Raw genomic sequence first — 20319 nt, 5'->3', positions numbered from 1 at the left:
AGGTGTAGGTTTTTTTTTTTTAAACTGTATTGAAAATTTGTGCAACATCAACAGTAGCTTCACAACTGGCAGACATATTGCAATTTTTAAAATTGCTGTGATGTTAAAATATTTATAACTTATCTGTCTGATTTACAGATCTAGTTGCTGTTAATCAGATATACTAGAAGTGACTATTTCAAGCACAACAGATGCAACTGTGAAGATGTCACATTATTCAGCTAAACATTTTGGGCCAAATTTCCAAACGCGAGTGAGCTATATTGTGCTCACAGAATCTGCACCCACTCCAAAACCTCATGTTGCATGAATATAAACCCTACACTGATGACAACACAAAACCTGAACTGGCTTCTGGTTATGAGGCACCACAGTTCCTTTGGAGCTGCACTATCAGGAACTCCATCCAAGGAAATCCACTGAACCAAGAACAGACCTTGGCTTATTTTCTTTTCTGACTAAGCTCTACCAGGCCAGAAGTTGGAAATTATGTGTCCTGCTCACCACAGCCCATTCAGTCCTTTCTACCCATAACAGATACAATTGTGTTGCATCCTTTTGCAGGAGCTGAAGGTTGAGTGGGAAGAGAAGGCACAATAGAGGTGGAAAAGTCCCCCTTACTCACAGACAAGGGAAGAGCTGTTTGCCCAAGACTGCTTTTGCACACGGATCTAAGTGAAATGATGCAGCACATTATTTACTCCACATTTTTGGCAACACTGAAAATATCACTCTACTGTGTCTCTGAAGCAGATCTTCCAGTGTAAAATCTTCCAAAGCAGATAAAAGGAAAACTTGAAAACCTGGCAAAGTTGTTACTCTCGGATAAATGTTCAGCCACTTATGTGAAGTGAACTGTGGTTTCTGCCCAGGTCCTAGAGGACAGGGTTTACATTTGTCATAAACAGATAGTTAAGGGTTAATATCTCTTTTACCTGTAAAGGGTTAAGAAGCTCAGTAAACCTGGCTGACACCTGACCAGAGGACCAATGAAGGGACAAGATACTTTCAAATCTTGTTGGAGGGAAGTCTTTGTTTGTGTTCTTTGTTTGGGGGTTGTTCGCTCTCGGGACATGAGAGGGACCAGACGTCCATCCAGGCTCTCCAAATCTTTCTGAATCAGTCTCATGTTTTAATTTTGTAAGTACCCAGCCAGGAAAGCGTGTAGTCTTATGTTTGTTTTCTCAACCTGTAAATGTTTCTTTTGCTGGAAGGATTTTTTACCTCTGTTTGCTGTAACTTTGAAACTTAGAAGGGGGGAGGGAGTCCCTCTAGGTTATATGAACTGAACACCCTGTAAACATTTTTCCATCCTGATTTTACAGAGATAAATTTTACTTTTTTCTTTTTCTTTAATTAAAAGCGTTCTTTTTAAGAACCTGATTGATTTTTCTTTGTTTTAAGATGCAGGAAATTGGGTCTGGACTCACCAGGGATTGGTGGGGGGATAAAGGAGGGGGATGGTGAATTCCTCTTTGTTTTTTTAAGATCCAAGGAGTTTGGATCAGTGTAGCCTCTCAGGGTAATCAAGGGAGGGAAAGTCTGGGAGGGGAAAGGTGGGGGAATGGTTTATTTCCCCTTGTGTTAAGACCCAAGGGGTTTGGGTCTTGGGTTCCCCAGGGAAGGTTTGGGGGGAATGGAAAGTGTACCAAAACACTATATTTTTGGTTGGTGGCAGCGCTATCAGATCTAAGCTAGGAATTAAGCTTAGAAGGGTACATGCAGGTCCCCACCTTTTGGATGCTAAAGTTCAGAGTGGGGAACAAACCTATAACATCACAAAAGGCACCCACAAAATTGGCAGCCTTGTGTAATCTAAGCAGAAACACTAGGGACTGAATCAACATGGGGACTAACAACGTCACTCTTAGAATTGATCCCTTCAGCACAAGGTTAAAACAGACTACCAGGATAGTGTGAGGAAGTGTTCACTTTTTCTGCCAACACTTGACTCATTCTGTGAATGGGAGATTTCAGTTAAACTAGTACTTTTCATAAGCATTAATTCATCAAAACAAAACTAGAAAACAAATATAAATGTTAAGGAAAAAGGAAAAACAAATCTCCAGGTAAACTACTCAGGCATTGGTACCTCCAACCAGTGTACCACTAGAGGCTATATTAAGGATGTAGGAAACAATGCTATACACAGGGAGGGCAAAGAGGAATTAAGATAAAAGAAGGGGAATACTTCTAAGCCTTTTGGCTAAGATAAAGTAAAGATGAAGGAAGTTGCGGGGGGATCTCTACCAAAATGAAATTCTGTGGAGGATCTCTTGGGGTATGTCTACCTTGCAGTTGAGCGCTGCATGTGTAGTGTACCTGAGCTAGCTTTGAGATCACAGCTAGCTCAAGTAACAGCAGCAGTATAGCTGTGGAAGCAGGGGTAGTGGCATGAGTTAGCTACTCCTGTATGGAAAGAGTTGTACTCAGGAGGCTAGCCTGTGCTATTGCCATGGATACATAGCTATTGTTACTTATGGAGTAACTGTGGCTATGTCTATACTGCAATCAAGAAGCTATCATACTTCTTGATTGCAGTATAGACATAGCCACAGTTACTCCATACCATCTGAAGATGATAGATAACGTGTCACAGTTATCAATCCTTCCTGGCCATGCATCTCCCTTCCATAATTAAATCACAGGAGAAATCATATGTCAATTCCTCTTAAATATGCAATCTGTCACTTAAATATGCAAACTTAATGCTGACCAAAGTTCTCTCTAGTGGTAATAAAGATGTCAGAAAGCAAATCTAGGTATTTCTTAAGTGTGTGCCCCACAGAGGTACACTTCTTTCAGGTTTGTAAAAATCAAAATCCTGGTGCTTTATGCTGCAAAGTGAAAGCAAGAGTCTCCACCCTGAAATCAAGTCAGTGGGTGTCTGTTTAGACACTACTACTACCTCCTGAAGAAAGAAAACTCTGAACATGTTTGTATTAGGAGCCTGATCAATGTCTCATGTTTTTACACTATGGAAATGTTTTCTGATATGTTAAAAGGTTTTTTAATTTTTATTGATGTAAAATTATAGAAAATGTTATACACTGAATTGCACAAAACAAAACTACATCAGTAAGATTCTTTCCTTCAAAATTAAATTACAATGGTAACATGAAGAAAGCTATGCTCTCTCATCCCTAGAAAGGGTCCTTCTAAGATCAGGGTTAAGGCACAAGGCAGACCAGGATTGAGAAGCTTCCATTACTGGTTCAAGTGCTATAATTATCCTGTTTGCAGACAAAGATCTTCTGTCTCTAGCACTGTTCACCTAGGAACTTTAACAAGTCAAACAAAAACTTAAAAAACAAAAAATCCTTTGCCCATACTACCATGCAATATTACTTAGACATCAATTCTAAGCTGAATGGAACATATTCTATATTTCTCACATAGAAGCAACAGGCAATTTAAATAACAATTCATACCCAGTGTTTTGAAAATTTAACCATAGTTTATCTAGGTAAGCCCAAGTCTGCCATTTATCTGTAACTATCCCAGAAAGTTGACCTTCCCCACAAGCTTAGCCTGGGCAACCTCTGTTACAAAGATGTAATCACAACGTTTTTCAAATAATCATTTTGGCACTGCAGATATTCAGGTCTTATTTTTAATCACTGATACATTAAGCATCAGCAAAATAGTTTGCTTAGATGCTCCACAGGCAATTTTAAAAAAAGGAATGAAAACCTTTAGCCTTTTGATTACCTTGTTAAAGTGAGTCATGACAGCACTATAACGGTGCTCGGTATGGCCGCTATAATTAAGAATCTGTCAGGTTTTTCTTTAAAACACATTTTTTTAAAAATTAGGTTTATAACTCAGTCATTTCAAATTGTATCATCTTGAAGTGTGACATGCAAACTATCAGCCCAGAAAAAGACATTACAATTAAAATTTGCTTTTACAAAAAGTGATCAATATTTGTTAAGATGCATGGGATAATGTTCTGTGTGATGCCTTTTATATTTCCCTATACATTCTATGTTCTAGTCATTTGTGCTCTATCATTTTATGATAATTTGAAGAACAAAATCTGAAGAAAGCCATTTGTTTGTTTCTGAAAACCATTTACTGGAGTATGCACAAAATTTTTTTTTATTTTACTTTGCATTAGTGTTCTATAGTCTGTAAATTATGTTAATAGAAATCCACTAATGTCAAACAGAATTTGTGCACAAGGAATAATGTGTGTTTCTGAGGTTTAGAGGTTCTAAAAGGAGAGAAAAAACAAATAGGATCAAAGGGATATAGGAAATATGATGGAGACCAGAGAGTCACTTGGGGAGCTCAGAGAGAGTGAGGTACACAGAAGATGAAAGATAATCAGAACACAAGAGAGAGAACTTGGGTAAAAAAAGTCTATTCAGTTTATGAGTATAAACTTTTAGAATTGTTCTGTAGCAACTACAGAATGGATTAGAAATTTTTAAATGGACAATCTTTAAACTTTCAGTGAATATTTCAAGTGCATACATTTCAAGGACACACTATTAACACCATCCTTTATTTTATGTATAATTACATTTTGTTGGTTGTTAATTACTTTTACTAATACTGAACATGGTTTTGGTAGGCTCATTTTCTCTGACAGGTAAACTAAATAATTAAATATACTGAAAAAAGTTTGTATAAAAATAATGTACTTTGAGGGCATTGTGTCACTGCAACGAGATGTGTTGGGTGTCATACTGACTAGCACGACTACTCAGGTAGTTGGAACAAGCACAAAGTCATGCAGAATGACATGCACCCAAGTTTCATTGCTTAAACTGCTTTTGTAGTTTGAAACTTATTGCTTAAAAAGGTATCAATTTCTACAGAAGAAGCTGGATGGGAAAAAAATGTAGTTGCCTATGATGTACAATGTGCTGCAATCGTTCTTTGAGTCTTAAAAAATAGAAGTCACATGTAAAAAGTACGCAATATTTGCAATCACCCTTGTTTTAGATGGTAAACTAATTAACTAAGTTCATGCAGTATTAAAAGAGGAGGCTTGATCAAACAAGCCAAAACAGAAAATGTATTATAGCAAAAAATGCAAAATAGGACTTTACTGGTTTTGCTATCAGCTGTCTAGAAACTCCCTTCCCACCCATATCTATTAGCATTCCTCTTATTTTGTTCACTGCTTTTCAACACAGCTCTACCTCATTTTTACAGATGATATTTTTCAAACAATAAAACTGCTGTTAAAACTTTCTTGCTTCAACAGTTTCTCATTGCTGTAAGAGTAAGTCTACATCCTTTGTTACTAATATACACAAACCTATTGGTATGTGACTTTGACTCAAGGCTGAGAACAGGCTATAAATTTAGAAATCAATACCTAACTCTATCAATATTCATTTTACTTTTTCTTTCAATATAAAATACAAAGGTGAAAGAACAGTAAATAAGCTAGAGTACTGAAATAAATTGGGTGTTCTTGTCACAATTAATAAATGTTTACCCAATAACAGTGCTAGCTACAATAGTCTACAGCCTTGTAACATGTCTGAGAGTATGTACTGGAGCAGGTGCTAACCCGACTGTTCACAAAAATACACACAACATATTTCCATAGTTAATTAGCAATCACCAGTAATTCTCCTTGGTACTATTTATCCTAAATATATAAAACATACTGTGCATATTGCTATGGAAATGCATTATCCAAGCAATTTTATTCTGGAAACACAGATTGGGATTATGGAACTAAACTGTTCTGCTCACCTACCTGGATGACATACTAGGTCATGCTTTACTAATTTGTAGTATGTGCATCATATCCCAAGATAAAGCTTATACTCTTATGTTTCCATATTATTTTTTTAGTTAATCCCAGTCATTTTATTTCTATATTTTAACTATGTAGATCAGCTGGGGAAAAATCCCAACCAGGACAATGGTAGCTTGTCCTACTATAAATCCCTTGTTGAAATGTAATGACATTAGGTAAATCCTTTTCTTTCTTCAAATAATGATATCAAATGTTCAAAACAAATATCAGTGTTTTAAAATTAATTTAGTTGTGGGAAGGAGTAGTAATGGAGTGAATTGAGGTAGTGAACCCATGTATTTCTGAAACATTTTTGTGTGAACATAGCTACCATTGTTTAATTTACTAAATGTTTTTCCAAGTTTATACTGGTTTCTTTGAATCTTTGTGGAGTTTTTTAAACATAGAAAAACACTTCACATTATCAAAAGCTAATACAGAAGGAAATTGAACTGCTTTTCTTGAATTAGAAAGATAAATTCACGCTAGTTAAATAGTAGCAAAAACAAGGCTTTTTCTTTCTATGATTTTGTATTTTTTTTAAAAGGCCCTGTATCTCTCTCTGTTTAAGACAAAAATCCTTTCAAAAAATGTCTTGTATATTGTGAAGATGTCACTATGTATCAGAAACACTGAATGCTTTTATAAAATATTTATTAACTTCATTATCAATAGACTGGCTTTGCAAACTATTCAGGGGAGTTAGCTTGTGAACAGTGGAAGTCCACAGTAAAATGTATGATAAAATAAATTTCACTATACTTTATACCAACTCTGTACAAAACAACTTCCTTTAGTACTTGAAAGTTGTGAAGTCAAAATCACTTTGTAGAAATAATTGTATTATCCTCTCCTCAACCATTAAATACTTTCCTGCTCACTTCAGATATGTTTAGAGTCTTAGCACCTGACCCAGACATTCTCTTTTTCTATACTGCTTCCACTAAGATGTATTATTTCTGAGACTGTTCTTGGTCTGTTTTTGTCACTGTTTGAAACACTGAAATAGTAAGGGGGCCATTCAACTAGAATGCAAACATTTGCTTACTCTAAAGAATATCTAGGACAGATTTCAATCAAAGAATTGTATGCGTGTACACACTGTATATAAGGTACTGTAAGTATAAGCTGATAAATAGCAATATATACTAGCATGTGCAGTCCTGACACTCACATACTACAAATATGTGAAATATTTGAAGACAGACTAATAGAGAGAGACACAAAAAGATGCACAATCACATCCTCACCAGTCTAAATATATATAGTTAATATAAACAAACTGATGAGAATCCTGTAAATCACAGTCAAGTATTAAAAAAGTCATTTCATGGCTGTAACATCAGCAAAATGCATGTGATGGTTGTGACCTCGCATCTATAAAAATCTTTGAAAATGCACTTGCAGGTGTTAGCCATTTAATGTGCTGCACTAATTTTGAAGATATCTTTCATATACTTGTCTCCAAACTTTCAATGATTTGCCCAAGAAATCTTGTACAGTACATTCTATTTATTCTATGTTTTCAGATACATTCTTCATTGGAAAAATACCCTAGCTCTTCCTACCTTGTGTTGTTGAGTATATATGGATAGTAATCTCTTTTGTTTAAGATTTTCATTATGGGGAAACCAAATCACTTTTCTTTAATAAGTACTATGTTTGAAAAGGCTGAGAAATTGGAAATGTCTAAAGAACAATTAAAAGTCAGTTGATTTCTTAATCTCTAATACTAACTATTATACTACCTGCCTAAAGGTATCTCAAGAGTGGCTGAATTTATCATGTTCTTTACTGAGTTGCTGACCTACTGCTTTGTATTTTAAAGATTTAACTTTTGGGGTTTTGTTACAGGAAAATTGGTTACCTGTGGGTCCTGGCAGGGGTGCAGCTTTTCTTCTCCGTTTGATGTCTCCCATGCACAATGATCCTAAATGCACACTTGTTTGTCTGTAAGTGATTATCAGAGAAAACTATTAACAAAGGGGGAAAAAATGTCACATAAATACACAGCTTGTATAATCTGAACCTAAATCAAAACATTCTCAATGAAGATGAAGCTGCACATTGAAGCCACCAATCTTGTTTATATCGAAACATAATTATGTTTGTTGACAAGCGCTCAGCATCTAAACACAGCATCATAAATTGTTACCTGAATGAATAATATAAAAGGAATGCTTTTTAATTTTCAAAACTGGCAATCTTTCTAGCTCAACATAAAACACTGTTTCTTCTGACAGGAAAATAGCTAAGATTAATTATCTAAAGAGATCACAATATTGTTGTAGGTTATCAATTGGTTACTAATGTCTTAGTGTCAGAATGACATTTATTACAGGAAAAGTATTATCAATTTCTTTTAAGGTAACATGAAGAATGTCTGAGGTAACATGAAACAGAAAACTCTTCAAACGCATATGGAATAATATTGTAATTTTGCTATAAGTAACTTGACATTCCTTTAGAGCAGCACAGATACTGCTAGCTGCATCATTCGGTGAAGAATTAGGAGACAAGGGAAAAAGAAGAGGCATTTATGGAGATGTATTAAACATTATAGAGTATCTAAAAACACAAGTCCAAATATTGTGATTCTTTTAATTATAACTTAGTGAATTTTGTTAAATCACAAGGTGGGAAACAAATCTAGTAAATTGGTGACAATGAAGAGTAATATGTTCCCATTCAAGGGGCCTGGGTTCAGTCTAGGATTTATCAATTTTGCTTTACTGCACATAAGCTTTCTTTAAGCTATACTGTTATTAATTGTGCAACAGATCATTAATTATGTGATTTAAAAGAATTTTCAGATTTCCTGCATAATGTTGTAAAAAAAGAAAAACTACAAAACTGGGCTGAAAATGGTCATAGTGTTTAACCTTTAATGGTACAAAACCACTTTTTAACATAAATGTAGTAATGACTGCTATTTCACATAGAGGGGCTTCAGTGGGTTATTTAAAAAATAAAATACTCCAATGCATATCCCGGATTAATTTATTGTGCCACAACTTCAGTATCGATTAACTAAACTTTCTATTTTAACATGGACTTTTCTTCCTTGAAACAGCCTCACAAGTTGAATTTAAATAAAAATTTAAAATACAAAGGCTAAGTATAGTGAAACCATCCTTTCCCCCTGCTCCTACTATCATGGAGTAAATTTCAATTAGTTCTACATTTATAGTAAGACTCTTTAAACTCCCAAATCTTTCGTAACTGGTAGTACATGTAAAAACAGTGAAAACTGGAAATTTAAATAAAATATAGAAAAGGTCAATAAAGGCAAAATAAATATTCAAAAAGCTATTTCAACAAAGTTGTTATTAAACTTGCAGGTTTTAATTTATGTTTTATATATTCTATTAACATAACCATTTAAATAAGTACATTAACATGGTATGTGTGTGCTTTTTAAAAAAAATTGCTAAAATATAGAGAATGGGTGATGAGTCCAGTCATATTACACTTGGGAAAACTGTCTCTTCAAGAATGGCTTCTACTATCTTGATTACTCATTTGACTCTGATATCCATAATGCAACTAAATCACTCATAGAATATATTTTCTGAAACTAAATATCAGAATTAAAATAAAGGAATGGATAATATTAAAATTAGGAACTGTCTTAACTGCTAAACTGATATATGTCCTCATTTTATTCAAAATGAATATGCTACAGATAAAAAATGTGAAGACCTTCATATCTCATTGTAGGTTTTTTTTTAATATAAACATCAAGAAATAGGATTACCAATGAATACTAAACACGGATCACCAGCTCCCTCTTCCCCAAATCCATATCCCATTATGTTATTGCAGGGCCTTAGACTGTAAGAGTCTCCTGGACATGTCTCATACTAGGTAGAGTGCAAAATCTGTGTTTCTTTCTCCAGCATTCCTATGTAGAGGGGGAAAAGGGAGCAAAAAACAAACCAAACCCACAACACCCAAGGATGCAAGTAGGATGAAAGATAAAAATTAATAAAGTCAGCCAATTGAACCTCAAGACCTGAGCTACAAGAGTATCAGCTAGCTGTGCTTGAGTAATTTTACCCAGAATTGATTACCTGTTACACTGCATTGAGATATCTAGATTATTGATCAGTAAGATTATGGTACTCAGGTCCCACCACTTTTCCTCCAGGCACATGCATTGGAGTTGCAACAAATAACACTAAGTAAGGACTACTTTGTTATTGTTGTCACCCTTCATGTAGAACACAGCAGTTACTTTTTAATTCAAAATCAATGAATGTCTGAAAGGCAGCCTTGTTCCTTCAGCATAAATGAATCATTTGTCTTTGCAAAGCACAACAATTTGATCACTAGCCAAGGTGAGAGTGGTTATTTCTTTGCTATGGTTTTGAGGAAAAGCTAGAGGTTTCTATATGCTAGAAACTAACCAATATTCTTAAGAAATCGTTAAAGCAACAATTACACTTTTTCAAATCCACAGTCCATTATGAGGCTAATAATATTATACCTTTGACTAAAACTAGATTAATTTCAAACACTGCATTTATTTCCACAGGGGATTACAACTACCATTTTACATGTATTGTTGATTGAATCGCAGGAAGACAAAAGGCTACATTTTAAAGAGCAATGGACAAAGAACTGTTCCTAATCTCAAAGCTAAGGTTTAGAGAAAGCAAGCTATTACACTTTGGCTACAAACATAAACACTAGCTCATGTATATTACATTTCTAAATTGTAGACGTAGAAAGAACTCTGACCCTCACAGTCTGGCTAGGGGTTCAACAATATGCTTCTTAACATTAAAGCACAAAAGCAAGGATTACAAATAGGAAGAAAGCTATTTGGCTGATTTCTCTCTATTTATCCATAGCTTGCTGCAAGCTATTATTTATAAATAGTGCTCTGGTGGGAAACTAGGCATTTTATTAGGGAAAAAATAAAACTTGTTAAGACCACCTTGCCTGAAAACTTGGCTTTTGACGTGCTGGTGACAGGGACTGGAGCAAGCAGTGTCAAATGGAATAATTTTAAAGGAAAGACAACAGGAACTTGTCGCCTCATTGTATGCATTTACAAATAGAGGCTTTTCAGAGTATTAGGCCTAGTTAAAGCTGCCCTCTGGATAAAAAGTGTTCCCAAGCAGCCTCAGACAAGCTTGGGAGACAAACAGATGTGACTATGGTCCCTGGCGTTTGGCAAGAACACTCACTGTCAATAAGAAAAATATAAGCATGGACAGGGCATCAGCTGCACAACAGTGGAGCAGGCCTGCAAGTGTCATAGCAGCGGCAAAGTTGTGGCAGAGGGAAGTAAAAAGGCTGCATAAGCCAGACTGGTGTGAACTTACACTAGTAGGCCAAGATTTTCGTTGTTATTATCATGCCTCGACATATTAAACAAAAAAGGAATGGAAAAAATCTACTGCCAGATTTTATTCCGTTTCCTCTGATATACAGTATTTCCAGGGAAAAGGTGGTAGTAGTACTATAGCACAAGATGACACACCAAAAATCATGTACATTAATAAAAAAAAGTTACACTATGGAAATTGCTGTCCTCATCAATGTGGAGACAGCCATTTCTAACACGAGTCACCAGTGTTCATGGCTATTCCACTGTTCAGTGCTATCTAATTTTCTTTACCTTCCCCACCTCCATTCTGGCAGTCTGCCTTCCCATTTTTTTCTGTAGATAATCATTTCGGGAAATATGTCTAAATGATACATCTTTTAAATTCCCCAGACAGAAACCATTCCATCCACACTGTTGCCATACAAACTTATTTTTCTATCACCTCCGTATTCTTGCTAGTACAATATTTTTAATGAGCTGTTTCTCATCTGCAACTATGAATGTTCCGCTTCCAAAGCCATCCGTAGCAGCTCAAGTCAGAGTTTGAGCTACTTGGATCTTAGCGGTCATTAGCAACACCCTTTCCTGCGCAAAAAGCCTTCGGTTTTATGTTGACATTTCAATCCATATCCAGCCTTCTTTGAAAGAGGCCGTCTACTTTCATGGACCACGGATACAGAAAACAGACCTTTATATGCCATTTCCACTTTGCGCATGTACTTCTCTATATATTGTTTTGTTAAATGATTATATTTTATATAAAAAGAAAAAGAAAAAAAAGAAAAAGAAAAGAAAGACTTTTACTTGTTTAACCTCTTCTTTCCTACTTTTAAGGGTTTATGATGCTCTCAGGTATTATCACCGCCTTTGCTATTAACATTCAGATGGAATTAGAATTTCACTCTATATTTAGTATTCACTTCAGTCATTAAAAAGCAGTATAGCGCAGTGGACTGAATACCATAGTTCTCCCCTATGACTTGCTGTGTGGAAACCACCCTGTCCATTTTTCCATATGTAAAAAAAACAGTACTTCTCCAAAAACAATTAATTTTCATCCCTACTACCCTGGAAGTAGGAATTATTCCATAGCTACTTCACAAAGGTGTGTTTTGAGAATTAAGTTTGTATAGCAGTTGTCTTCATATGTGCAAGTACATTTTCTAAGACCCTGATTCCAATTAGGGGCTTTTGGGCACTACTGCAATACAAACAACACATTTACTTATGTATTTATTTTACATGTCTACTCATTGTTCCAACATCCCCATTGGTTACCTTACTCCAGTGTCTTCTTGCTTTTAGGTAGGGTGACCAGATGTCCCATTTTTATAGGGACAGTCCCGTTTTTTGGGACTTTTTCTTATATAGGCGCCTATTACCCTCAACCCCCTGTCCCGTTTTTTCACAGTTGCTATCTGGTCACCCTACTTTTAGGAGTTTTCGCTTTCCTCACAAGCTGTAATGCTTTGAGATCAATATTATTTACTATTCTTGATGTGTTATAATTACACTATTAATTGCAATGTTAATACATACACACCTCATTTCCTCCCCACAGTTTGTTTGGACTTCTGTTTACACTTCAGCAAAGCATCAAGCCATTTGCCAGATTACATTTTGTACCTCTATGACTTGGCACATATTATCTGTACATGATGGAGATCCCCGGTTTACTGAATTTTATACATAACTTGAACTTTGAAAGTAGCAGTTGCTGACAAAGGTAAGAGTGGAAGAGTTTTCATGTTTTGTTCAAAAACATACTTACCTATTGGATTTCTGTGTAGCTGATCTGCAAAGCATAGATTATGTTGTATGCTACACTGATGCTGAAATAACACTTGAAAACTAGTTTTCACAGCATAATTTAATGAACTGATATCACCCAATACTTGTCTGTCCATTATATTCTGATTAACAACACTTTCGCCCAGCTTGGGCATTGAAATACTTTGGAAACAGCAACATCTATCTTAGCACAGTATCATTGAGTTCCTGCAGATGGCTGTAGAACTCTTTAATTATATCATTGGATGCTGTAGCTAGTGCTAGGCTTGATAAGTTACTAACTGAAGCTCTTTAGAAACAGATTTTAGTAAGGCTGAGTCGACTGGTTTGAATTTTAAAAGGATCTAAGGACTTTATTATTAAGAAGAAATGTCACTCCCTTTGTCCATTTTCAATTTCAAAAGAGTTGGGTGAGAGTGGAGACAGGACGACGTGATGACCAACTCATTTGAAGCTTGAAATGGTTTGACAACAATTTCTTAAATAGACAATGTAATTATGCCATTAGGTGGCATGTTTGGACATTGCTGGTGGTGATCTACAAGTTTAATTTCTACTCTAATAATTTTAGTTTTCAAACTACAGGATGGTGTCAAGAGATTGAAAGAGTGACTCAGGGGCTTGGAAGGAAAGTATGGGAAGAGCTCATAAGATAAAGAAGATCTATGAGTAACCTCCTTCCTCAACTATGACATGTCACAGAAAGCAGTCCAGATGTGTAGTATGAGATGGGAAGGGAGTATGGGGAGCAGTGGTCAGAACAATAGGGAGAAGTAAGATAATGGAGAATGTCTAAAACCAGGGGAGCAATTCTGAATTTGGATTCATAAATACATATTACATAAGAAAGCCAATAAAATGACTCAAAATGAAGGTAGATGATCTCGTCCATCTTTCTTGAACAAGAGCACAGCCTGACCACACTGTCTCATTATTCTAGTGTCCCTAATGTAATAACAGCATAGCAAAAGATCTCAACAATTTAAAAAAAAAAAAAAAACACAGTGTGGCCCACATTTTACTTTAGAGATTGCTTTCTGGACCACATGTCCTCCTCCGACTGGAAGTTGCATAGACTGCCTCCTCCAGTTGACGATGTAACTCTGTGGCGATTAGCAACTGCTTATATGGAAAACTGGACAGTATTTACATGTATTTTTAGGTGTCCATGTTCTCTACAGACTACTAGCAACTGCTTCATCACCTACCCGAGGACCATGGACCACAATTTGAGCACTTTAGCAGTATACAGCATTAAACAATGTCATGTAGGTATTTCTAAGTTTCCTGTCATCTTAGTATCTAAGTAAGGTAGTGGGACCAACACAAGTTTCAGTGGTTCAATTTGATTAAGCTTCCAAAAGTTTGGATGCTTATGCAAAGTCACAACCTTCCGTGAAATCACCTTCTAGTATTAGGGAACATTTTCTAAAAATAATATCCCAATAGAACTGTAACATTTTACATGAAATTACCCACCAGCTAGTTAGTGCTGCAAGTTTGGGGACAGTACATAATATTACTCATACATGAAGAGGTATAATCCTGCCTCAAATGCATCATCTCAACACAACTAACTATGGTACAGTTATGGCACCTTCACAATATGGTACTACAAAATGGAAGAGATGTATGTTGCAAAGCAATATATATGCAAAGCAGTGGCAGACAGGTTCATTAGAAAGGGTTCACTCCTAAGTCTCAACCCCTTTTTCCCTTGTGGCACAGAGCTATAGTACCAATTTTTATAGTCCCTTTGTTCTATGATTTTTTCCAGTCATCTAGAGGATATCAGTCTGTCCAACAGAAGGATAACTGTCACCGTTACTGATAGGGTCTGCTAACCTGCATGATTTGGGAGTGCTTCTCTGTGGAAAGTAGAAGAAAAATCCTTATATAGATATTTAAGGGGAGAGAGAAAAAACAACCCAAAGTTTATAACACTAAATAATATCAATTGACTGAAGTCAGAACATGCATCTCCCACTTTCCCAAAATGTGAACTGTAACATGTCTACACTGCCCACATTACAGCACAGCCACGGCAGCGCTGTGACGTGGGCAGTGTAGACATGCTTTATCGCCGGGTGGTAGCTTTATTGCCAGGAGTGCGGCTCCTGGTGATAAAGCATGGTCTATCCTGGTGCTTTTCAGTGCTAAAACATTTGTCACTCAGGCAGGTGTTTTTCACACCCATGAACGACTAAAGTTTTAGCGCTGAAAGTGGCAGTGTAGACACAACCTTAGCAAAGGAAGATTTAAAGTTAGTTTTTTAAGATGCAAAGGGGCACTGTTGGCTGTGCTCCAATCCCATGCATTTGGCTGCCTGGTCTCCATTTGAACAGCAAGTAATTGATATACTAATTACTGCAGGGCTGTCTCACAGAAATCTAGTACGCAGGGTTTTTTTCTCCCCCCATCCATACACGTTTCATATAGCAGGATACTGCGAGTGCAGTATTGGTAAGTGCATAGCTCACGGCTGTGACAACAGTGCTTCTGTAGACAAAGACAAATAAGAATGATCAAAATTGTTTCTGTAAAGATGGAGAATTTGGACCTCACCTGATAGTATTATTGTATAGGTTTCTCTTTAAAAAAAAAAACACGCCTCTGTATCATTTGGTTCGGAATATTTGAGATAGATGTCACCCAGTATGATTGGATTTGTCTAACTTTAGGTCAAATCAATGTCTGAAATCTATTTTGTTGTTTGTCATAAAAAGCTATATAGCATTTGTGGCGGTGATTTGGACAGTCAGTGTCAGCAAGAAATGCCAGAGTACCAGCTAATTTCTACTGATGTCACTCTGACAGCTGCTTTGTTCTCAAGCAATTTGTTCCCCCCTTTTCCAACAGTTGATTTTGGGGGGTATTTGGCTCCTTTCACTCAGGCTATAGATGAGGGCAAGGGGTTTTCCTTTACAGCCACATCCATCCAAACTTACTTAAGTGGAGAATGACAGGGATTAGATACTTAATTTCACAGTTTTTATAAAACCAGTAAAAACTGAAACGGACAGTGTGAAGTAAGAGGGATCAGGCTTTGACGACCATGTGGATGGAGATTTTGATTACGGCTTCAATAAACACATTTATGAATATCACCTAATCACTCATATCAGAACCTATTGCTATGGGGAATATGGCTTATATTCACTGGCTTTGCTCAGTGGAAATGTGCAGTAGCCAGACTGAATGTATGGTGAATTGGACTAACTCTACATTCCAGTGCCTGGAGTTAACAAAGAACTAGGTAGCAGATAAATACATTAAGCATTCTTAAATGAAACATTCTAATATATATACTGGGTAAATATGTATTAAGTAAGGTCAGTGTTTTTAAATTCACATTAATTTTGGTACAGGCAGATACTGTTTTATCAGAATATATACACCTCAACCCCGATATAATGCGACCTGATATAACACAAATTTGGATATAACGCGGTAAAGCAGTGCTCCGGGGGTGTGTGTGTGTGTGCACACTTTGGCAGATCAAAGCAAGTTCGATATAACACAGTTTCACCTATAATGCGGTAAGATTTTTTGGCTCCCAAGGACAGAGTTATATCGGGGTAGAGGTGTATTATTAAAAGGCAACTCAGCCATTTTCATCTACCATAAAATTAAGTATTTAGTATAATGTGCCACCAATAGTAAAATTCCATGAAAAAATATATTGCAGATATCTGTAGTACAAAGTAGCCAGTTTGAAAATCAATATTTTAAAACCAAAATACCAAGAACAAGTAGGCCCTATGAACAAATTGCTTACCACATGGAATTAGAAGAATTGATGCAATTTTCAATGCAAAAATAGGGTATACCAGCTGTGTTTGCTTTTGTATTTATATTATCTAAATCCTAAAGTCAAAATCAAAGATAAAACATTAGGACAGTCAAGCGATTAAAAACATTAATTGTGATTAATCATGCTGTTAAACAATAATAAACTACCATTTATATAAATATTTTGGATGTTTTCCACATTTTCCAACATATAGATTTCAATTACAACACAGAATACAAAGTGTACAGTGCTTACTTTATATTTATTTTTATTACAAATATTTGCACTATAAAAATAAAAAACAGTATTTTTCAGTTGACTTAATACAAGCACAGAACTGTAGCGCAATCTCTATCATGAAAGTTGAACTTACGAATGTAGAGTTATGTACAAAAAATAACTGCATTCAAAAATAAAACAATGTAAAACTTTAGAGCCTACAAATCCACTCAGTCCTACTTCTTGTTCAGCCAATCACTGAGGGTACGGCTACACTACCCATCGGATTGGTGGGCAGCGATCGATCCAGCGGGGGTCGATTTATCACGTCTAGTCTAGATGCAATAAATCAACCCCAGAGCGCTCTCCCGTCGACTCCTGTACTCCACCGCTGCAAGAGGCGCAGGTGGAGTCAATGGGGAAGTGGCAACAATCGACTCACCACGGTGAAGACACCACAGTAAGTCGATCTAAGTGAAGTTGCATAACTTAGATCTATCCCTCCCCCCGCCCCCCCATGCAGACCAGGCCTCAGACAAACACGTTTGCTTGCATTTGCAGGAGATAATGCTGCCCGCTTCTTGTTTACAATGTCACCTGAAAGTGAGAACAGGTGTTCTCATGGCACTGTTGTAGCCGGCGTTGCAAGATATTTATGTGCCAGATGCACTAAAGATTATGTCCCTTTATGCTTCAACCATCATTTCAGAGGATGTGTCCATGTTGATGATGGGTTCTGCTCAATAATCATCCAAAGCAGTGCAGACCAACGCACGTTCATTTTCATCATCATGAGTCAGATGTCACCAGAAGAATGTTGATTATCTTTTTTGGTGTTTTGGGTTCTGTAGTTTCCGAATCAGTGTTGCTCTTTTAAGACTTCTGAAAGCATGCTCCACATCCTGTCCTGATCAGATTTTGGAAGGCACTTGAGATTCTTAAAGCTTGGGTTTAGTGCTGCCGCTATCTTTAGAAATCTCACATTGGTACCTTCTTTGCGTTTTGTCAAATCTGCAGTGAAACTGTTCTTAAAACGAACAACATGCTGGGTCATCATCCGAGACAAATTTAATTAACGCTTTTTTTTTTTTAAGCAAGCATCATCAGCATGGAAGCATGCTCTCTGAAACAATGGCTGAAACTTGAAGGGGCATACAAATATTTAACATATCTGGCACGTAAATACTTTGCAAAGCCGACTACAAAATTTCATGTGAACGTCTGTTCTCACTTTCAGTGACATTATACAATGTCTCACTGATGTAAATAAGAAGAAGGCACTATCTCTCAGAAATGTAAACAAACTTGTTTCTCTTAGCGATTGGCTGCACAAGAAGTAGGACTGAGTGGACTTGTAGGTACTAAAGTTTTATATTGTTTTATTTTTGAGTGCAGTTATGTAACAAAAAAATCTACATTCGTAAGTTTCGCTTTCATGATAAAGAGATTGCACTATGGTACTTGTATGAGGTGAATTTTTACAGTGCAAATATTTGTAATAATAATATAAAGTGAGCACTGTACACTTTGAATTCTGTATTGTAATTGAACTAAATATATTTGTAAATGTAGAAAACATCCAAAATATTTTATAAATTTCAATTGGTATGCTATTGTTTAACAGTGCAATTAAACTGAGATTAATCGCTATTTTTTTACTGTGATTTTTTTTTAAGTTAATCTCGTGAGTTAACTGCAATTAATTGACAGTTCTAAAAAAAAAAAAAAATCATTCCTGGGCTGCAGCCTCCGATGCTAATTTTCAGAAACTCCATGTATAGTTATAAACAACTAAAAAGAGTGTACATGTTACTAGTAAGATGTGCAGCCTCTTGACTAGACTCTTGCTGCTGTAATTAGGATTGTCTGCAAAATTTACCAGAAGTGTTTATAGCAATCTTTTTCAATTATTAATAAAAAGAAATTGCCAAAATAATTTTGTATTTACAGCTACATACTCTGAAACCTGTCTGAAATGGGCCACTCTCATTACCACTTCAAAAGTTATTTTTCCTTCCTTAGTATCCTGCTGTTAATTGAATTGTCTCGTTAGACTGACCTTACACTTGGTAAGGCAACTCACATCTGTTCATGTATTTATACCTGCTCCTGTATTTTCCACCCCATGCATCCGATGAAGTGGGTCCTAGCCTACGAAAGCTTATACCCAAATAAATTTGTTAGTCTCTAAGGTGCCACAAGTACTCCTCGTTCTTTTTATAGTAAATTATATATATTATATATAAATATAGAACATTCATTTCTAACTCTTACTCTAAACCTTCCAAGTGTTATCACTTAAACAACAACAAAAACACTGTTCAGATGAAATCAGAATTCCACCCTAGATCTAGCTACTCACTTATAAGCTCTGAAGCTTTCCCCTCAGACTTGGTTATAAGAATGACATTACCACCATAATACAGATTGCAGCATCTGCCTCTACCAGTGTGAAGACCATTACATTAACCATCAAAAAGATGCACTTTTTTTCTTTTTATTAAATGTTAAACAGATGTGATAGTAGCATTGTTCTATGTCAAACTCCTTTCATATCAAGCCAATCTGTTCAGAATGCAACTTTAAACGTAAGAGTGACATTTGTTTTAATGGAGTATTAGCACAATTTAACTACAAATGGGAAAATATTAATATTTCTTGTTAGTGGACTATCTCATCACCACCTACAGTACTCTAACACTTGTCTTCACATTGTCTTTTTCCAGCACTTCTGAGACTTAATTCAAGTTCACCGGAAGGAAGCAAGTCTCTATTGGCATCATGTTCAGCAAATCCAAATGGAAATCAAGTCCAATTCCACAGTATATGCCACAGCACCCAATCTCCAGAGACCAATGGACTTTAACTGTGAACTAAAAGTCTTTTTTAAAAAAAATCCATATTAGAGGTTTACTGTCCTCAGAAAGGATAATGCATTGTTTTTCTTCTTTCTAATTAGTAATTTAAGCATATGTTCAGCATTTAACTCTAAACGTTTGCCTTTTCCCCAAGCTCTAAGACAGCTGTCCAAGACGTGAATGCCAGAAAACATTTAAATATCAACATCTGTTGAATTATGTTAATTTAGTGTAATATAATTGGGCATTAGTTGGAATTGATCAAACTTATATGAATTAGACAAAGGCAAATCCAAACCAATATCCTGGTGCACAAACAAGTCAACAAAGAATGCTAGGAAAGAAAAATTCTGTTTTAACAAAATTAAAACAGATCATTCAAGACTATAGCTTTCCTCACAAAGAAATACCACCATTTTGTACCTTTCATTATGGGGAACTCCTGTGTCTACAATACTGGAACCTGCTCAGACAGAGGACGTGGAATGATTTGTAATGAAAAATTCATGTTGCAAGAATGACTCTTAAAATGTCCATAAAAGGGTATTATGAGGGC

The 20319-nt window shown here is 36.0% G+C and overlaps 1 protein-coding gene across 3 annotated transcripts in view; it reads right to left on the bottom strand.

The window, feature by feature from the left end:
- The window catches only part of GPATCH2 (G-patch domain containing 2), a 185272-nt gene that overhangs the window by 13340 nt on the left and 151613 nt on the right, over positions 1 to 20319 (bottom strand). For all 3 annotated transcript variants that reach the window (XM_045010249.1, XM_045010244.1, XM_045010245.1), the window contains one exon: positions 7632 to 7714. In XM_045010249.1, the coding sequence (XP_044866184.1) occupies positions 7632 to 7714 (83 nt within the window). The remainder of the gene's footprint in view (positions 1 to 7631; positions 7715 to 20319) is intronic.

The sequence above is a fragment of the Mauremys mutica genome, chromosome 3 (assembly GCF_020497125.1).
Source record: "Mauremys mutica isolate MM-2020 ecotype Southern chromosome 3, ASM2049712v1, whole genome shotgun sequence".
Taxonomy (NCBI): domain Eukaryota; kingdom Metazoa; phylum Chordata; order Testudines; family Geoemydidae; genus Mauremys; species Mauremys mutica.
This window is presented reverse-complemented; position numbering and strand designations above follow the sequence as displayed.